At 56.6% G+C, this 16,872-nt stretch overlaps 1 protein-coding gene across 1 annotated transcript in view; it reads right to left on the bottom strand.

The window, feature by feature from the left end:
- TOGARAM2 (TOG array regulator of axonemal microtubules 2) overlaps positions 1–16,258 on the bottom strand; it is a 41,042-nt gene extending 24,784 nt beyond the window's left edge. Inside the window, exons 1-7 of the mRNA XM_012788330.2 lie at positions 16,122–16,258; positions 12,961–13,074; positions 11,233–11,505; positions 8,507–8,718; positions 7,592–7,782; positions 4,687–4,733; positions 2,298–2,437 (exon numbers count right to left, since the gene is read on the bottom strand). Coding sequence (XP_012643784.2) covers positions 2,298–2,437; positions 4,687–4,733; positions 7,592–7,782; positions 8,507–8,718; positions 11,233–11,505; positions 12,961–13,074; positions 16,122–16,149 — 1,005 coding nt within the window. The 5' untranslated portion in view covers positions 16,150–16,258. The remainder of the gene's footprint in view (positions 1–2,297; positions 2,438–4,686; positions 4,734–7,591; positions 7,783–8,506; positions 8,719–11,232; positions 11,506–12,960; positions 13,075–16,121) is intronic.
- Positions 16,259–16,872: the final 614 nt, after the last annotated feature.

The following is a 16,872-nucleotide window of genomic DNA, read 5'->3' as shown; positions in this document are numbered from 1 at the left end:
TGATGTCAGGCAATGCGTGCTACAAGGAAAGCAAGGAGACAGGTGGCAGTGGCTTTCCTTTTAGACAAGAAGGCCCGAGGGACTCCCCAAGGAGGTGGAATCAAAGTGGAAATATAAATGGAGGGAGGCAGTGGGCCGGGCGGGTTTCCAGGAGAGAATGTTCCCAGCAGAGGGACAAATGCAAAGGCCCTGTGGCTGGAGTGGCTGGTTGGGGACAGTGAAGAGGACTCTGGCCAGAGCTTTCTGGGTGGTAGGATGCAAGACCCACCACACACGGGGCCTCATAGCCCAGGGTAAGGACACAGAAAGCCATTTAAGGTGTCATGCAGAGGAGCCACAGGATCCAGCTTCCATGGGAGAGGGTCTCTAAGTTTTGTTTCTATCACTTTTTATTTTGAAATGGTTTAAGACCCATAAGAAATTGTCAAAACAGAATCAAGACTTCCCATGTACCCTTCATTCAGTCTCCCCAGTGACAGTATCTTACAGCCTCTAAGAACACTGAGATGCCCAGTTGTCTAAGGATCACGCAGGCGGCTATGTGGGCCAAGTCTGGAGCAGGCACCGGGAGGGCAGTGCGGAGACACTGACCTTCAAGCAAGAGGTGGTGGGACTAGGACAGTGGCAATGGGGAGGGCGGAGTGGCCGGGTTCTGGATGTGTCTCAAAGGAGAGCTCACTGTCTTTGACAATACCTGAGTGTGTTGGGGGACACAGAGAGAAGGGGACAGAGAGGGGCCCCAGACCGCTGGCCTGAGCAACCGCAAGGCTGGAGCTGCCATTCACCGAGCGAGGACCCTGGGGAAAGAGGAGGTTCTGTGAAGTGAGGGTTCCAGGGCTGAGTTTCACACACGGAAGGTTGGAAGTGTATCAGGCACTTAAGCAGCGATGTTGGTAGCAGCTAAATGTGTGCCTGTGGAGGCTGGGGAGGTGGAGGCTGGCAGGGGAAACGAGGGTGTCCCCAGCATGGAGATGGCACTTAGTGCCCAGCCGGATGAGAACTGGGGGAAGCATAAACACACGGGGCTGGAGGGCTGCGCGCTGGGCCACCAGCATGCAGAGGCCGGGGGACGAGGGAGCCAACAGGGGAGGACTAGGAAGGAGCCGCCTCTCGGAGAGAAGCAGAGAAGCAAGAACAAGCCCACCCTTCCTCCTCCCTGGATGGAGCATTCAGAAGGATGAGCCACCAGTTGTGTCAACGCTGTGATGGGCCAAGGTGGAGAGGACAGAGATGTGGCACATTCGGGAGGGAGAAGGCCACGGGTGGCCTCGGTGTGGGCAGCTTCAGTGGCGTGGAGCAGACTACTCCATCTGGAGTGGACTCGGGAGAGAATGAGAGGAGAGACGTGGCAGGGTTTTGTCTTCGTTCGGTTTTGCTTTCTGAAGATGAGAGTGGTAACAGAGCTGATGGGATATGTCACAGGATAATATGCTGACAGGAATGACCCGATTTCAAGGAGAATATTATTTTTGCAAGAGAGGGAACAAATGCCAAGGTTGGAGCATTAGGTGGATGGGGCCAGGACAACAGCAGACGGTGGTGAGCCGGTGATACTTGAACTTGGCAGTGGTGGGCGTGGTGTCACCTGTAATGCCAGGTCTATGGTACGGCCATGGGAGTGAGTGGCTGACATGGGGTGGGGGCTGAGACCACTTTGCTGCACTGAATTATTATTATTTTGTTTCCCATTCTGTCACCTCCCTAGAGTGGGACTGGCATTGTCACAGTCACCACAGATTCCAGTCCCTAACATAGCACACAGACAGGAGGCCTTCAGGATAAGTTTATCGATCTGAACTGCTCTGTCTCTGTTTCAAGGAACAAGCACAGGTCCCCTGTAACGGTGACTCTCCAAGCTTCACTAAGTCCATCGCAACCAGGGCAGAGAAGCCACCTCCCCAAGGTCACCTGAGCAGAACAAGGTATTTGCAGCCTGTCAAACACAGCTTTCGGCTGGCGGGACTCTGAGTCAGCTGCCTGTCAGTTGTTCTCTTGGGCGTTAGCTCAGATGACTCTGCCGGGTTCACCTAAGCCCCTCGGCCCTCCCTACGCCCTCCCTCGTCCCTCCTTCCTCCCTCAGCCCTGCACCTGGTGCCCCACACACCCTGCCCACCTCCATCCTCTCTTCTCTTTCTTTAGTCTGCCCTCATCCCAATCCCGCTCTGGTTCTGGGCTCTTCTGCCCTCTGGCCCGTTTCTCACAAGCCAGTCCCACACTCGTGTATTTCAGAAACTTGCCTCATGCGGCCAGTGTCCCACTGCGACCCCCACTTCTTCCTCCTCTTGCTTCCCAGATACCTTAGTGCTGCTCTCTTTCTGGTCCTCTTCTTTCAGCAAGGGGTGGGCTTCTCTGTCGTGGCCGAAGGAGAAGGCTGTGAGCACAGGAGCGGACTGAGAAGAGGCCAGGGCGGGCTTCCCGGCAGTGGCAGGCTGTGGCCCTGAGGGGTGGAGAACAGGGACCCAGCTGAGGACGCCCAGCCCCGGCTGCCCCTGAGCTCTCTGGCCCCCACCCTCAATTCCTCTGCCCAACTCCCCCCGGATGAGAACAAAACGAGTTCAGTTTACTCTACAGAGCAGCAGTGCCGGCGTGGAGCAGGCCGCCTGCGGGCCAGCGCCACTTCATTCCTGCCTTCCTTTATTCATTCACTATTGTACGCCTTATTCTAAGACAGGGGAAGGGGTGGGGGGCCTGGGTAGGAAACAGGGTCAGGTCTGTTATCTAGGGGGTGTAAGTTTTTTCTGAGAAAATAAGTTTACCTTACCTAGGAGGCATGTGCCTCAGGAAAAGAAAAAACAAAATGGGTCCACTAACCCTTTTACATGCCCCTGGGCCTGTCTGGAGGCAGAGCTGGAGGTGGGCAGAGAACTAACCAACGCTGGGCCAACCCTCTCTCTTCACAGACAGGAGAGCTGAGGGCCAGCGGCCTTCATAGGCTCCTGTGACTGATAAAATATAAACTCAATTCCACCTGACATCAAATCCATGTATCTCTTTGTCATTCTATATTTTCCCAATCAGTGGATTTTAAAGGCACATTTCTTATTATGGAGCCAGGTCGGGGATCGGTTCATTAATTTTCGGCTGCTCACAAGGTTTTGCAGCTCACCATCCTTAGGGGAACCTGCAAATTAGGGGACTGCCGAGATGGGGGCCACCATCTGGGGCTGCCTGAGGCCAGGAAAAGCATCTTAAGTCTGGGGTCCCTGCTGAGTTCTGGGTGACCCTAGCCCCTGCCGGCCTGTGCCTCTGCTTGGTGCAGGGAGAAAGAGCAGGGGCTGAGGGGCAGGGAGGGGCTGCAAGCCTCCATCCGCCCATGGAGAAGAGGCAGGGCAGAGGGCACAGCTGATCAGCGGCCAACTGACCAGGGCAGGGACTGTAGGACGCCACAAGGCTGGGGAAGCCCCCAGCTTCACACTGTGCCATGTGAGCCCCTGCTATGTGCTGGGCACGTTACACATACTGGGCAATGATATCCCAGCTGACAGCTGGAGGGTCAGAGAGCCCTATAAGGACTTTGCTGCTGCATATCCCATGTCCTCATGTACACCCCAAAGGGCCACCCTAGGAAGCTTTGTCTGCACAGCCCACCCCGCCCACAGGCCCCCAGAGACCTGGTTCTCAAGCAGCTGGTGAGCCTGAGGACGGAGGAGAACTGGCTGGGGTCTCCTGGCCCAAACCCCAACACCAGCATTCTCTGGGTCAGCTCTTAAGGACACTCGGGGTGCTGGTGTGTGTCCCCACAGGCGGCCCGAGCTCACCCCACTGCAGCCTGGCCTCAGAGCAGGGAGGAGTAGCTGCCACAGCAGTTTCTGTGCCAGGCCAGCTTCCCAGGCCAGGCTTCATGTCCTGATCACAGGGCCTCTTGGGCAACAGCCTCCCCCTTTGGCCAACCGGCCCACCTGCTGAGCTGATTAGCAGAGTGCCCAGCCAGGACGCTGGTCCCTGGCATCCTCCCCGGCTGCTGGTCAGCACAACTCCCACCCCCTGCCACTGGGCTCAGGGCGCTCCTCCCACCCATCCTGCACCCAGGCTGTGGCCTGGCCTCCTGGCCTACAGCCACCCCCTCTTGCCTCCCGCAGGATCAAAAAGGACCCCTCCTCCCTCTATAAACTCCTCCTACTTTGTCCCCTCTCCTGGTCTCCATCCTGGGGCTGGCCCTATTCCCCTGGCATTTAAACATTCTGGGACCTGCTGACTAGGGGGTTCATGGGATGTGGATTAATCTCTCACTCTCTCCAGCGAGGAATACTCCCCTCTATTGCTTAAAACAGGACAGGGGCAGCTGCACCACGTGTCGAGAGCCCCAGCTTTGGAGCTGTGCAAACCTGAGTGCTAGTCTGGCGGGGCTCTGAGACCAGGGAGGACGTCCAGCTCACAGAGCTGTCATCTGTCAAACGGGGACAGCACCGTCCCTCTCATCGGGGTCATTGTGAGCCACATGAGCTGGCGTATGGCAACATGCCTGGCAGAACAGGTGCCAACAAACACTGCTGCTCTTCCACGCCTGGCCCAGGCCTGGTGCCACCCTCCAGAGGGGGACCATGGGCAACTTCAGCTTCGCTGTCGTGAAATGAGGGCCTCGAACACCAGAGCTCTCGGTCTCCTCTACCCCTAATTCTGCTTCCATGACCCCAGCCCAGGAACCAGAGAGTCAAATAACAAGGAGTGCAAGTGGAGGATACGTACCCAGAGATTTAGGGGTCTTCTCCCGAGGCCCACTCTCCCGAACCAATCTTAAAAGAACAAGGGAGACAAAAGCATCATGAGCAACGGCAGGCTGGAGCTGCTGTGTGAGGACCCCGGGGTGGCTCCAGGATGGGCCCATGGCCAAAGCAGGGGACACGGGCAGGGGCTGTTATCCCTGCAGAGGCTCTTGGCCAGGGTTCAAGCTGCAGGAGATGGCAGCTCCCTCCGCCAACGTGAGGGCAGGCTGACTGGCAGGCAGGGCCAGGCTGGGTGTCCAGACACAGTGCCCATCCCCAGGAAGCTGGCACCCACTGCTGTCTCAAAGGGAGCCCTCACCCCCCGCTGTGCACCCCGCATGTGCAGCAGGACGTGGCCGCAGCGGATGGGGGGTAAACTGCCTCCCTGCTCAGAGAACACCGAGCTCCAGTTCCCCAAACTGCCCCAGCCCCAGAGAGCAGAGCAACCCCTAAATATTCCTCCTCTTCTGATCCTAATCCCCATTCCCCATCCCCCGCCCCCAGGCGCTGGAGAGACCAATCCCCTTTGCTGAGACGGGAAACTAGCACTGTTGTGTGTTATTACTAGAAGCTCAATCCCAATTATTCACAGAAGGGAAGATGGGGACATTCCTGGCATTGGCTTTAATTATAATTTTATAAACTGAAAGCACCATTTATTCATTCAACAGATACTTACTGAAGACCTACTATGTGCCAAGACCTATTCTAGACCCTGGAAATGGGGCGTTGACAAGAGATGACAATCCCTGCTCTCATGGAGCTTAGGTTCCCATGAAGACCAGCTGTTTGGTGTCACACATGATTGTCCCTTCTCTGCAGGACAACAGGACCCACTGGGGGCTGCCAGGGTAACAAGCCACAACAAAAGCACTGGGACACAATACCCTGTGCTGTGGCCTCAGAGGATGCTCTCAGCAGAGTGACCCAGGCCAGGCTGGCTGGATCAGGCACAGCCTCCCGGGTCAGGGCCCCCAGGGAGGGGCCTGGAGGGAGTGAGCCAGTGCCCCAGGGCAGCCCGGCCCAGGGAGCCCCACCAGGCCTTTGCCATGAGACCCCACCACTGCCAGACGAACCTCACTAACAGGGTTGGTAGGCCCAGGGTCAGGAGAAATGGGGTTGAGAAGTCCCGATCGCTACCCCGGCTCCTAAGACTCATGGGGGCCCCAGGCTGCCTGGGGTGAACACAAAATTCCTGACACTGCTCACTCCTCCCAGGCCGGCCTCATCCTGCTCAGGTCTGCCTTTGCCCCTCTGGCCTCAGCCGTAGTCTGTTCCCCTCCCCTCTGCACACCCCTCAGAGGACGGGGCTCTGCTTCTTTCAAGGGGAAGCCTCTCGCTCTCCCCTTCCCTAGAGACCCCTCAGCAGACCATGCTTGCCGGAGCCTCCGCCCTTCTCCGTGTGGCCGCCCAGTCCCTCCCTCCCCCTGCCGAGCCTTCCAGAAAGCCCATGACCCCTGAGGTTCTTCCTGGGCCCCAGGGGGAGGGGCAGGAGAGCAAAGCCCTGTGTCCAGGAAGAGTTCCTGCCTGCTCTGGGCTGGATGTCAAAGCGTGTCCGTGTCCCAGGGCACCACAAGCTGAAGCCACCCGAGTGGCCCCACCACTGCCCCCAAGCCCTGTCTCTCCCTGCAACGCCATCTTCACCAGGGGCCGACACCTGTCATGGCACCAGCCTCCCCTGCCTCCCTTGCCCAGCCCTCTGCACGCTCACCCGCGGACCACCCGAGCCCTCCCAACTCCTGCAGCAGCCCACGCGCTCTGTGGCTGCCACTGTGGCCTTTCTAAATCAGAGCTGACGCCACGCACTCACCAGAAGGCCTTCGTGGCACCTCCTCACTGGATGAAGCTCACAGACCTCATGCATCTCACGGGCCCTTCAGCCCGCTCACCCCGCAGCCTGTCTCACTCCTTCATGGCTGTCCCTCTGTCCCTTCTCGAAGGCCCTCCCCCAGCCATCAGAATCCAGACCAGCCTCAGCTCCTCAAGGAAGCTTCCAGGCGTGGCTCAGATTGTTTTCTACTAGGCTTCCAACAGCTCGGGCAGCTCCTGCCTCAGAGCTACCAGAATTTACTGGTCAATAGCTCTCGTGAGCTCCCGGAGCACACAGACTGGTCTCGTTCCGCTTTGTTTCCACAGCGCCTGGCGTGCAGCAGGCGCGTAATGGCTTCTAAGTGACGGGCTGGGGTGGGAGAGAGTCACAGCAGGGACTTGACTGTGACCGCGCTCTGTGAGCCAGGAATGCGGGTGTGAGCACGCGCACATGCTCACACGCACATGCATGCACTCACACACACATACGTGCACACACAAACACACACACTCAGACGCACTGCTCCGACGTCACTCTGGACTGACTCGGGACGCTGTTGGCTGTGTGAAGAGCATCGTCTGTCCAACTTACAGAGCACGAACCCGGGTTTATTACAACGCACAGACCCTCTGCCCCTCTTCTTTGGAGAGTATGAAATCTCCTTTTTAAGTCCAAAAGTTTGCAGACTACACCCCACACACGTAACTCCATCAATCAAGATATAGTAATATAATAAATTCATCATAACGAAGAGCTACTGTGAATTCAATCGTGCTTGAAAATAATCTGTGTTTATTCATCACTCCAGCAACCACATGCATTAAGACACTGGCTAGAGGCAGAGGCTAGAGACACCGTTTGTCACACCATTGCCCTCGCCTGCTGCAGCCAAGGGGCGGAGAAGCCCCCGCAGTGCTGCGGCCTGCCCAGACGCGTGGCTCGTGGGCGGGGAGCCTGCCCTCCCCTGCCCAGGCTCCCAGAGCTCTGCCCTGCGTGGAGGTTCGGCCACGCAGAGCCCCCGGTGGTCTGGGGGGATGGGGAGAGAAGCCCGCAAGGAAGGCTTGACTTGGGCTCTTACCTTGTGTGCGGGGCCCTCAGGCCTGTGGGCATGTCCTGGCCAGGAGGCCATGGGCTGGGAAGGGCGCCAGGTGCACAGGAGGAGGCCACCACCTGCTCACCGGCCTTAGGGATGGGCGGGACCACAAAGCCCCCCAGTGACTTCCGCATCTTCTCGTCATCACAGTGCAGGAATTGCGGGGAGATCTGCACCTGCGAGCAGAGGCGGGGCAGAGTCCTGGTCCATGGAAACATCCATGCGGAACGCCCCTCGGGGTGGGGGTGGGGACCTTCTAGCAGGGAAATGTCCTCTGGTCTCTTTCCAGCCACACAAGCCCAGGCCCCCGGAAGGCTGATGGCTTCCTCAGCACTCCAGGGGAGAAGACTGGCAAGCCCTTTTCTTACTATTATGTGTTTTCCTGTTCTTCATACTTCAGAAAAATCCCAGGACATGAGAACTGGAAGGGACCTTCAGAAACATTTGGTACAAACCTCTATTTTTATAGATGTGCAACTCGGGCCCAGAGAGGGGCATGACTCACCCAGGGTCACACAGCCAGTGGGAGACAGAGCAGAAACCATGGCCCAGCAACCTTCTCCCTCTGCCACACTCCCTTCTTAAAATGGAGAGAACTGGTCAGAAAGCAGGAGGAGTTCTGGAGCATTCGGGCCAGAGGAGGCCCAGGGGACCATCCATGCTAGGACGGGTGGTCACCGCTGTGCAGCCACCCAGAACTCCCAGGCCAGCTGCCGGTTTGGGGTGCTATGGGAGAAGGTGCAATGAGGGCTGGAGCCTCTCCTAGGGCTGCCCCGCCCTGAGGGCACCCCAGAGACACCCCCAGAGACCACAGGGCACGGGAACAGGGTTGATCAAGAGTAGAAAGGCAGGCAACAGGGAGAAGCTGCAGCAGGACTCAGAGCAGAGGAACCACCTTACCTCTTGGGTGCCGGGTCTCAACTCCTGGGGTCTCTGGCCGCTCCCTGGAGGGTCCAGGCCCTTCTCCTTGGCCCCGCTGGCCTCGGGAGTGGTGGGAATGCTCTGGATGGGAGGCATCGGCCTGGACACCCTCAGCAGCCTGTGAGAGGTGGCGCGGGGGATGGCGCTCCTCAGGGCAGCTCCTCTGGGGCCTCCCCCAGGATCCAGCAAGGCTGCACGGTGGGGATGGGGAATCGGTTAGTCCCAGGAGAATGGGGAGTCGGAGGGGCAGGATTCAGACCCCAGCAGTGGGGCCTGTGTCCTGGGGAAGGCTGGGGCGACAAAGGGAGAGGGCAGATCTGCCCCCAGCCCCACCCCCACCCCCATCAGACCAAGCAAGGGGACGTACTGAGTGGCCATTTCCATTAAGAGTTCGGAGGCAGCGTGGGCAGGAAGGGAAACAAAATCAGTGCTAGACCAGAGCAAGGACAGCAGGCCTGGCCCTGGGTGGAAGCTGTGTGACCGTGGGCAAGCGCCCGGCAATTCGAACCCCCATGGGCTCTTCTGTAAAATGGGGTGTTCACAAAGGTACAGTGACACCACTTCTGTTCCCCTTTCCTTTTCGGCTAATGACATGGGGTGCGGCTGTTCCTACATGGGCTACAAGACAGAGCAGACAGACCGCTGCACTTCCAGCGCCTCCGTCAATGCTTTCTGTGCCCCGCACACTTCTCAGCACCCTGGCCCATCCCATGTCACCCAGCTGCCACCTTGGGCCACCTGGGCAGTGGCACAGAGGAGCCAACATCGTGTCAGGGCAGGGTGGCAAGGGCAGCCCCAGCCCTGCTCAGGGGGCTGGAGACCCCCGGCCCTCCACACTTGCTGGGGCTCCCGCTAGGTCACAGGTCTCTTCGCGTCTATACGTTAAAAAGAAAAACTCCCATTCTTTTTCTCCCCCACTGGAGCTTTGTAAAAAGAAATGAAAGGTCTAGAAAAAGACTTCAGATGTCTAAAGCAGGGAGTCATTGGTCTGGCAACTCCAGAAGTTGCACCACCTGGAAATTCTAAACAAGCACCAGGCGCTCCAACCCCACCAGCTGCCTCCGTAATCACGTCTTCAGCAGGGCACCCCTGCATCTGCCTGGGCCCCTCACCATGACCCCAAGGGGAGCCCCAGCTGGGGAGCAGCTGCCTAGGGCATGGGGGCAGCCAGTGAAAACTGTGGGCTTGAGAGCAGCACCCCTGGGGGCCCTGAGAGTGTTTCCCCCCTAGGACTCAAGATTTCTTACTCCTCTTGTCACCCAAAGAGTTTGTTCAGCTAAAGAGATCCAGTTACACCATGTGCCCAGGAGGAGAGGAGAGAAAAAAGGAAATTCACAATTTATTAGGTTCTTCCCACATGCCAGGTGCTGAAAATTCTGTGTACAATTATTCATTAAACCCTCACGGTAACACAGAAGTATTAGTAGCCCTGTTACACAGAGGAGGAAACTGAGGCTTGAAGGGTCACCCACTGGCCCAAGGCCCCAGAGCCAGTACATACTGGGGCTAACACTCAAACCTGGTCTCTTTACCTGGCTTGCCCACTACCCGGATGAGAGAGAAATATAAAGTGCCCACTGTTCAGTTCTTTGCTCATCTATGGAACAAATATTTCTCTCTTTTTTTGTTTGGTTTTTGTTTTTATTTGTTTGTTCATTTTGACACAGGGTTACGTTCTGTTGCCCAGACTAGAGTGCAGTGGTGGGATCACAGCTCACTACAGCCTCAAACTCCTGAGCTCACACCACCCTCCTGCCTCAGCCTCCCGAGCAGCTAGGTGCACACCACCACACACAGCTCATTTTTGTAATTTTCATTTTTTTTAGAGATGGGGGTCTCTCTCTATGTTGCCCAGGCTGGTCTTGAACTCCTGGCCTCAAGCGATCCTCCTGCCTCAGTCTCTCAAATTGCTTGGATCACAAGCATGAGCCTCTGTGCCTGGCCTCAACAAACATTTCTCAAGAGCTTCCTAAGTGTCAGGGGACTGTGCCCCACACTGAGGACACAGTCCCTGCACTCTTGAAGGTGAAAGTCACCTCCAAGATTCAAGTTTTAAACAAGTAGTTACACATGAACCATGAAAAGAACTAAAGGAAAACAACAGGGCATTATTAGAGAGCAGGCTGTGGGACAGTTCGGATAGGGGAGTCAAGGAGGCCTCCTGAGGAGGACTTTTGAGCCAAAGGGGAGGAGGGGTGGGGAATGGAGAAGGGTGGGGGAGGAGGGGTGGGGGACTCTAAATCCTCAGGCAGGACAGAGCCCAGAGCTGGAGGCACTGGAGGGTCAGTCCACGCATCTGACTCACAGACAAGGAGAGGGAGTGACCCAAGCACTGGTCAGGCCAGGGCCAGAGGGCCTTGTGCATGCAGGAACATTTGGGACCTTAGTCTAAGCTCATCTGGAAACCACTGGCGGGTTTTAGGTGTAGCGGGTGGGAGTGGGGTAAGGATGTTTGTTTAAGAAACTCCTCTGGAGCAGACTAGAGGGGCGGGGGTACACATGGGAGGCTGCAGGGAGGCTGTGGCAGAGGCCCAGGAGGGAGGCGGTGTTCCGGAGGAAGCTGAGGCCACAGAGAGAGGGTACCTGGCAGGGGCCCACAGCCCAGCCCTGGGTGGCCCAGCATGCCACCTGGACACCTGCCAATCCTCACGGCCTGGGTGGCCTGGGGCCATGACCTGGGATAGGGGGCAGGGGCCAGGGCTTACCTGGGGAAGACGCCACCAAGCCCTCCGAGAGCCTCCTTTTCTTGAGCTTGTCCTTGATCTGGGTGGTGTCCCGGGCCACGCTGCTGGCCTCCGACTCTACCAGGGGGTGGGACCCCAAAGACAGGGCCCCAAGGCTCCTGGGGTGACCATTCCTGGCCTGCCACCCCTTCAAAGGGGCATCCAGTTTGAAGCTACCTGGGTCCCCATGTCCACTCAGGAGCTGTGACGGCTTCTCACTGCTCAGCAGGACGCTCGGCATGGGCTGGAGGGAGGCTGAAGGAGACAGAGGCATGAGTAGCTTGGCACACGGGGCCCAAGGTGGCACCAGGCACCAGCAAAGCCTTTGGTGCTGCTCCCTGGGGACAGGCAGCTAGCTGCTGGCCAGTGAACTCCGGCCATCAATGTTTCAGTCACTCCCAGGGAAAGTCGTTCATTCGACAGTGTCTATGAAACCCCCAACGTGAACAAGTCGTGTGTCATGAGGACCCAGGGCTTAAAGGAGAGTCAGTCAGCAGGACTCTACGGCACAGACGAGAGGCCGTAAATACTCAGGGGAGGCTGTCTGCCCGGGGACCACCGCCCCCAACCTCCAGGGTCCAGCAGAGTCATCAGCACTATCGAGCACTGACATACACCAGAGTGAAAAGAGACGCCCCGGAGACTGAGAGCAAATCTACCCAGTGCCACCAGGCACACGATCATCCAGTTACTCAGCCACCGTGCATCTGGGAAGCGTCTCCTAGGCACCAAGCACGGTCAGACAGTGGGGCTGCTGAGATACGAAGGAGGCACAGTGTTCGTCACTAAGGAACGGTCACTCTATCGGAGAAATAAGAAATGTCCATAAGTGGGTTCAGTACAAGGCAGGCGTGAGGTGTGCCACAGGAGAGGCGCAAAGTGCTCTGCACACTTGGAGGAGGAGGAGGGTCTGGAAGACCTTCACGAAGTGGTGCGTTTGCCCTGGGGAGCCCGGCACGAGGAGGAGCAATCGGACAGAGCAGCGCTCAGAAGCTCCGCCACACCCCTGCCCTTCTGGAGACCCCAGTGCCCAGGCCACAGATAGCAGACTGCAGCTGGCACCACGCCCAAGGACAGCCGAATGCTGGGCCAGCTGCAGGCCTGCGAGGGGGATGGCATGAGAGGGGGCAACTGGAGCAATCAGATTCTCCCTCCAAAACCAGCCTGGAGCTCTGCAGAGAAGGCAGCCTGCAGCTGACGCTGGGGCAGAGAGTCATGGAGCAGAAAGTGGCAGAGAAGCTGGGTGGGTGTCCTGAAGGCCCCCATTGCAGCAGCTGTCCCACTGTGCCCTGGCCGCTGGGGGTACTCCCAGGTCCCAAGGAGGGCCCCTCGGGGGCAGACCCTGTCTTCCTTAACCTTGCGGGCTTCCCCTGGGTTCCCATGGGAGCCAAGCACATGCTGAGAGCCTTTCCCTATTCCTGCGGGTCTCCCCCGTACATCCCCCGAGGCGAAAAGTTGAAACAACCTGCCCAAAACCAGAGGCCACAGGAGAAATGCCATCTGCTGGCAGCTTGAGAATGCAGCCTGGCATCGAACACACTTCCTCCCTCCAGGATAAGGCCCAAGCCCTGCCCGTGACCAGTGGCCCTGACTGGGCAGCTGCCGGGTGGAGCCTCCCCTCCTCTACCCAAAGTCCCCAGAGAGGCCACTCAGGGCACTAGAAGGCCATTTGGTGTGGCTGGGTCACCAAACCGGATCTTCCCATCTCACCTTCTCCACAAGCCGGCAGACTGGAGTCCACGCTTTCAGGCGGGAGCACACGGGGCCCAGCACTGGTCCGAGGGACACTTCCACAGTACACAGCCACCGGAGCCAGAACCCTGGCTGGGGACAGCACAGGAGAGCACAGGCAGTCTGCAGCCTGCCAGAGCCCTCCTACACACTCTAAGGTGGAGGCACCTTAGAGTCCTCCAAGACCACGACTGGGAACAAACCGGGAACATCCATGCTGTACCCCTGAGCACTCAGCCCCTTAAGGTCTCTGCCCAAGGAACCAAGGCATGCAGTGGCCCCGCCTCCCACACCAGACCTGGCAGGCCAGGCAGGGAGCCCGTGATCCACCAGTCCTCCCAACCCCACTCGCCCAGCCTCTCTGCCTCACTGCCCCCGTCACACTCTGCCTGCACTCTCCCTCCTAGCTTTGCACCAAACCCTCACCATGCCTTTTCATCTTCACGGGCCTCCTCCCCTTCATCGATCGCAACAACCCCAATCCCTGCCTGGTGTGCCCAGCCCCAGCCTCTGCCACTACCTGCTTTCCCTGGACCATCACCTCCATGCCACCCACCACAGAGAACACCTTGCCCTGTGGCTTCGGCCCTGACCAATGCCCCCAGTTGCAGAGCAGAGCTTCTGGTTACCTGGCCAACCCCATTTCTTGGAACCCCAAGTACCTCACAGCATGTCCTACACTGACCCTCCCTCTTCTCCCCTAACCACCCCTAGCTCAGCTAAGGGCATTTCCTGTCCCTGCTGCAGACATTTGTCAATGCTGGCTTTGTGGCCTCTGCCCCTCAAAGTCTCTGATGACACAGTAGCGGGCAAGGCTGACTCAGTGCTCAGTGGGACTTGACATCAGGTGGGAAAGACAAGGATTAACAAGCAACGACAGTAAGGGGCCAGTGAGCCTTTGGCAGGACGGGGACAGGGAAGGCTTCCCAGAGGGAGGGACTGTGGGCTGAGACCATAGCCAGGAGCAGGAGCCAGGAAAAGAGGACAGGGAGGTTCGGCTAAGGTATCCACTCCTTTAAGAAGTCTTCCCATCTTGTGCCCATTTTTAAATCAGATTATCTGGTTTTTTGCCATTGAGTTGTTTGCATTTCTTAAATATTCTGGTTAGTACTCCCTTGTCAGATGGATAGTTTGCAAATATTTTCTCTCATTCTGTAGGTTGCCACTTCCCTCTAATGTTTCCTTTGCTATGTAGCAGCTTTTTAACTTGATGTGATCCCATTCATCTATTTTTATTATTGTTGCCTGTGCTTTTGAGGTCACTGCTGGGTATACAGCCAAAAGAAAGGAAATCAGTATATCAAAAAGATGTCTGCACTCCCATGTTTATTGCGGCACTATTCACAGTAACCAGGCTATGGAATCAACATGAGTATCTATCAGTGGATGAATGGATAAAGAAAACGTGGTCTATATACACGTGGAATATAATTCAGCTACCAAAAATAAAATAAAATCCTGTCATTTGCAGCAGAATGGATGGAACTGGAGGCCATTATGTTAAAAGAAATAAGCCAGGCACAGAAAGACAAATATTGCATGTTCTCACACGTAGGTGGGAGCTAAAAAAGTGGATCTCATGGAAGTAGAGAGTGGATTGGTGGTTACCAGAGGCTGGGAAAGGTGTGTGGGAATGAAAAGAGGTTGGTTACTGGGGACAAGCACACAGTTAGATAGCAGGAATAAGGTCTGGTGCTCGATAGCACAGTAGGGAGACTACAGTTAACAATAAATAATGTATTATATAGTTCAAAATAGCTAAAAGAGAAAAATATAAATAACATAAAGAAAAGATAAATATTTGACAGACTTTCTAATTACCCTGATTTGACCATTACACATTGTATGCATGTATCAAAATATGACATTACTCCCAAAATATGTACAACTATTATGTATTAATAAGGGAGAGAGAGAGAAAAACCCTCCTCCCTGTGCTCCCACAGCCCCAAGCACACCTCCATGTCACTTTCCTCCCCAGGCCACTCTCTGGTCCCGCCCTGCAGCTTCCTGGGGCAGGCACCATGGCTTATTCATTTTTGTGGTGCTGTTCCTGCCTCTCAGTAGGCACCTAAGCTGTGAATATTATTCTGCCATAAAAAATGAATTAAAATCCTGTCATTTGTCCCACACCCTCCTGGATCAGCCCCTCCTGAGCACACCACAGGACCATCCGTAGGGCCCTGCCTGCCACCTAGAGAAGCCCTCACACAGGTGGAGACCCAGCCCACCCACCCCAGGCTGGATGGCCCCTAGACAGGGACTCAGGAGCCTGGGGTTCCCCTTTCTGTCACCTGTGTGACCTTGAGGGAAAAGCCAACCTCTCCGAGTCTCAGTTCCCATATCACTAAAGCAAAGGAGTTGGGTAGCACCGGGGGTCTGCAATACCTTCATTCTGTTTCTAGATTTGTAGATTTTTCTTAAGCCTTCAGTACCTCCCACTTCCCCACTAGAATCTACTGTCAGTTGGGATCTGATTTAGCACTAAATTATTCGGTTGTTTTCATATTAATGTGCCAAAGCCCCAGGGTGTCCTGAACTGCCCTGCTTTGCCATCCTGGCTCTCCACCTACCTTCCAGATGGTCACCTGGCCCCTGCTCCAGCCCTGCAGGTAAAGCAGCTCTGCACCTTACAAGCGCCCATCTCACCTGGGGCAGGACCAACCCCCTCGCTGTCCAGAGGAAACTGAGGCTTACACAACCACCTCCCCAAAGGCAGAGCCAGGCCCAGAGCCCATCTCTTGGTGTAAGTGGCTAAGCACCGTCCCCACTCCCCCGCCTGGCCAGTAGAAACGGGTTGTCCAATCTCCCGGAGGCCCCGCCACATCCTCCGTCCGTCCACATACTCTTGCACACGGCAGAGCACTGGCCCCTCGAGGGAGGAGCCAGCCACCTGGCCTCAGAGACTGGAGGCAAAGCTCAGGTCAGTCCCTGGAACTCTCCGAGCCTCACCCCAGGCAGGGAGCCACACGGACGCACGCTGAGCACAAAGGGCTGAGTGCGAGTGGCCAAGCATGTGGACAGCTGGCTGGGGTGGACAGGCCCAACCACTGGCTACATCTCCCAGGCACAGCCTGTCCCCTGGGGTATCTGAGGAAGACCCCCCACCCTGGAAAACCCCAGGAACAGGCCTCCCTTACCTGGGGGGACATCGTCACGGGTGCCCATGCCCTGGGTGGACAAGGTGCCTGAGAGGTTTCTCAGAGGCAGTGGCTGTTCCTTGGCCGTGAGGACAGTCCTTGAAGGTCCAGAGGGTTCCGACCCGTAACATCCAGGGACCTGTGGTGGGGAGGGGCAGAGAGAAGTCAGTAAAAGCAAGTAACAAAGATACCTCTAAACTGCTTCACGGAAAGCCCATCAGGAGTTAAAACATTACTGTCAGGAAGAAATCTGCCACTGGACCAAAGGACACTTCTTTCTTTCTTTAAATTTCAGAATATTACGGGGGCACAAAAGTTTTGGTTACATACAATGATTTAGTACCAGACACTTCTTTCTGACCTTTGAACTCTCTCAAATGCTTCAAAGTTCCTAAGTGCCGAGGCTGCTCGGCTCTGTGGGCAGAGCTCACTATGAAGAGTGTCAGCGAAACCAATCAACCTGTCGCCCCTTGTCACTTGGACATGGGCACTTTTAGGGTTTCGGGAGAACGGGGCTTTTCAAGGCAGATCCTGCACTTTGTGTTCCGTCAGTTTCTATTTCCTTCGGACACCCATCAGTCCGCCAACCGCCCAAGAGCTCGCGATGACGGCCTGTGCCCCGCTCAGCACTCGTACTTGGCAAGACCTCCCGGAAACAGCTCTCCATGTTCTTTCAGGACACGTGGGTTTTCACCCACATGAAGCTCTCGGCCCTCGTGCTCACCTGGTTGAAGAAGCCCCACCTTTGGCC

The sequence above is a fragment of the Microcebus murinus genome, chromosome 3 (genome assembly GCF_040939455.1).
Source record: "Microcebus murinus isolate Inina chromosome 3, M.murinus_Inina_mat1.0, whole genome shotgun sequence".
NCBI classification, from domain to species: Eukaryota; Metazoa; Chordata; class Mammalia; order Primates; family Cheirogaleidae; genus Microcebus; species Microcebus murinus.
This window is presented reverse-complemented; position numbering and strand designations above follow the sequence as displayed.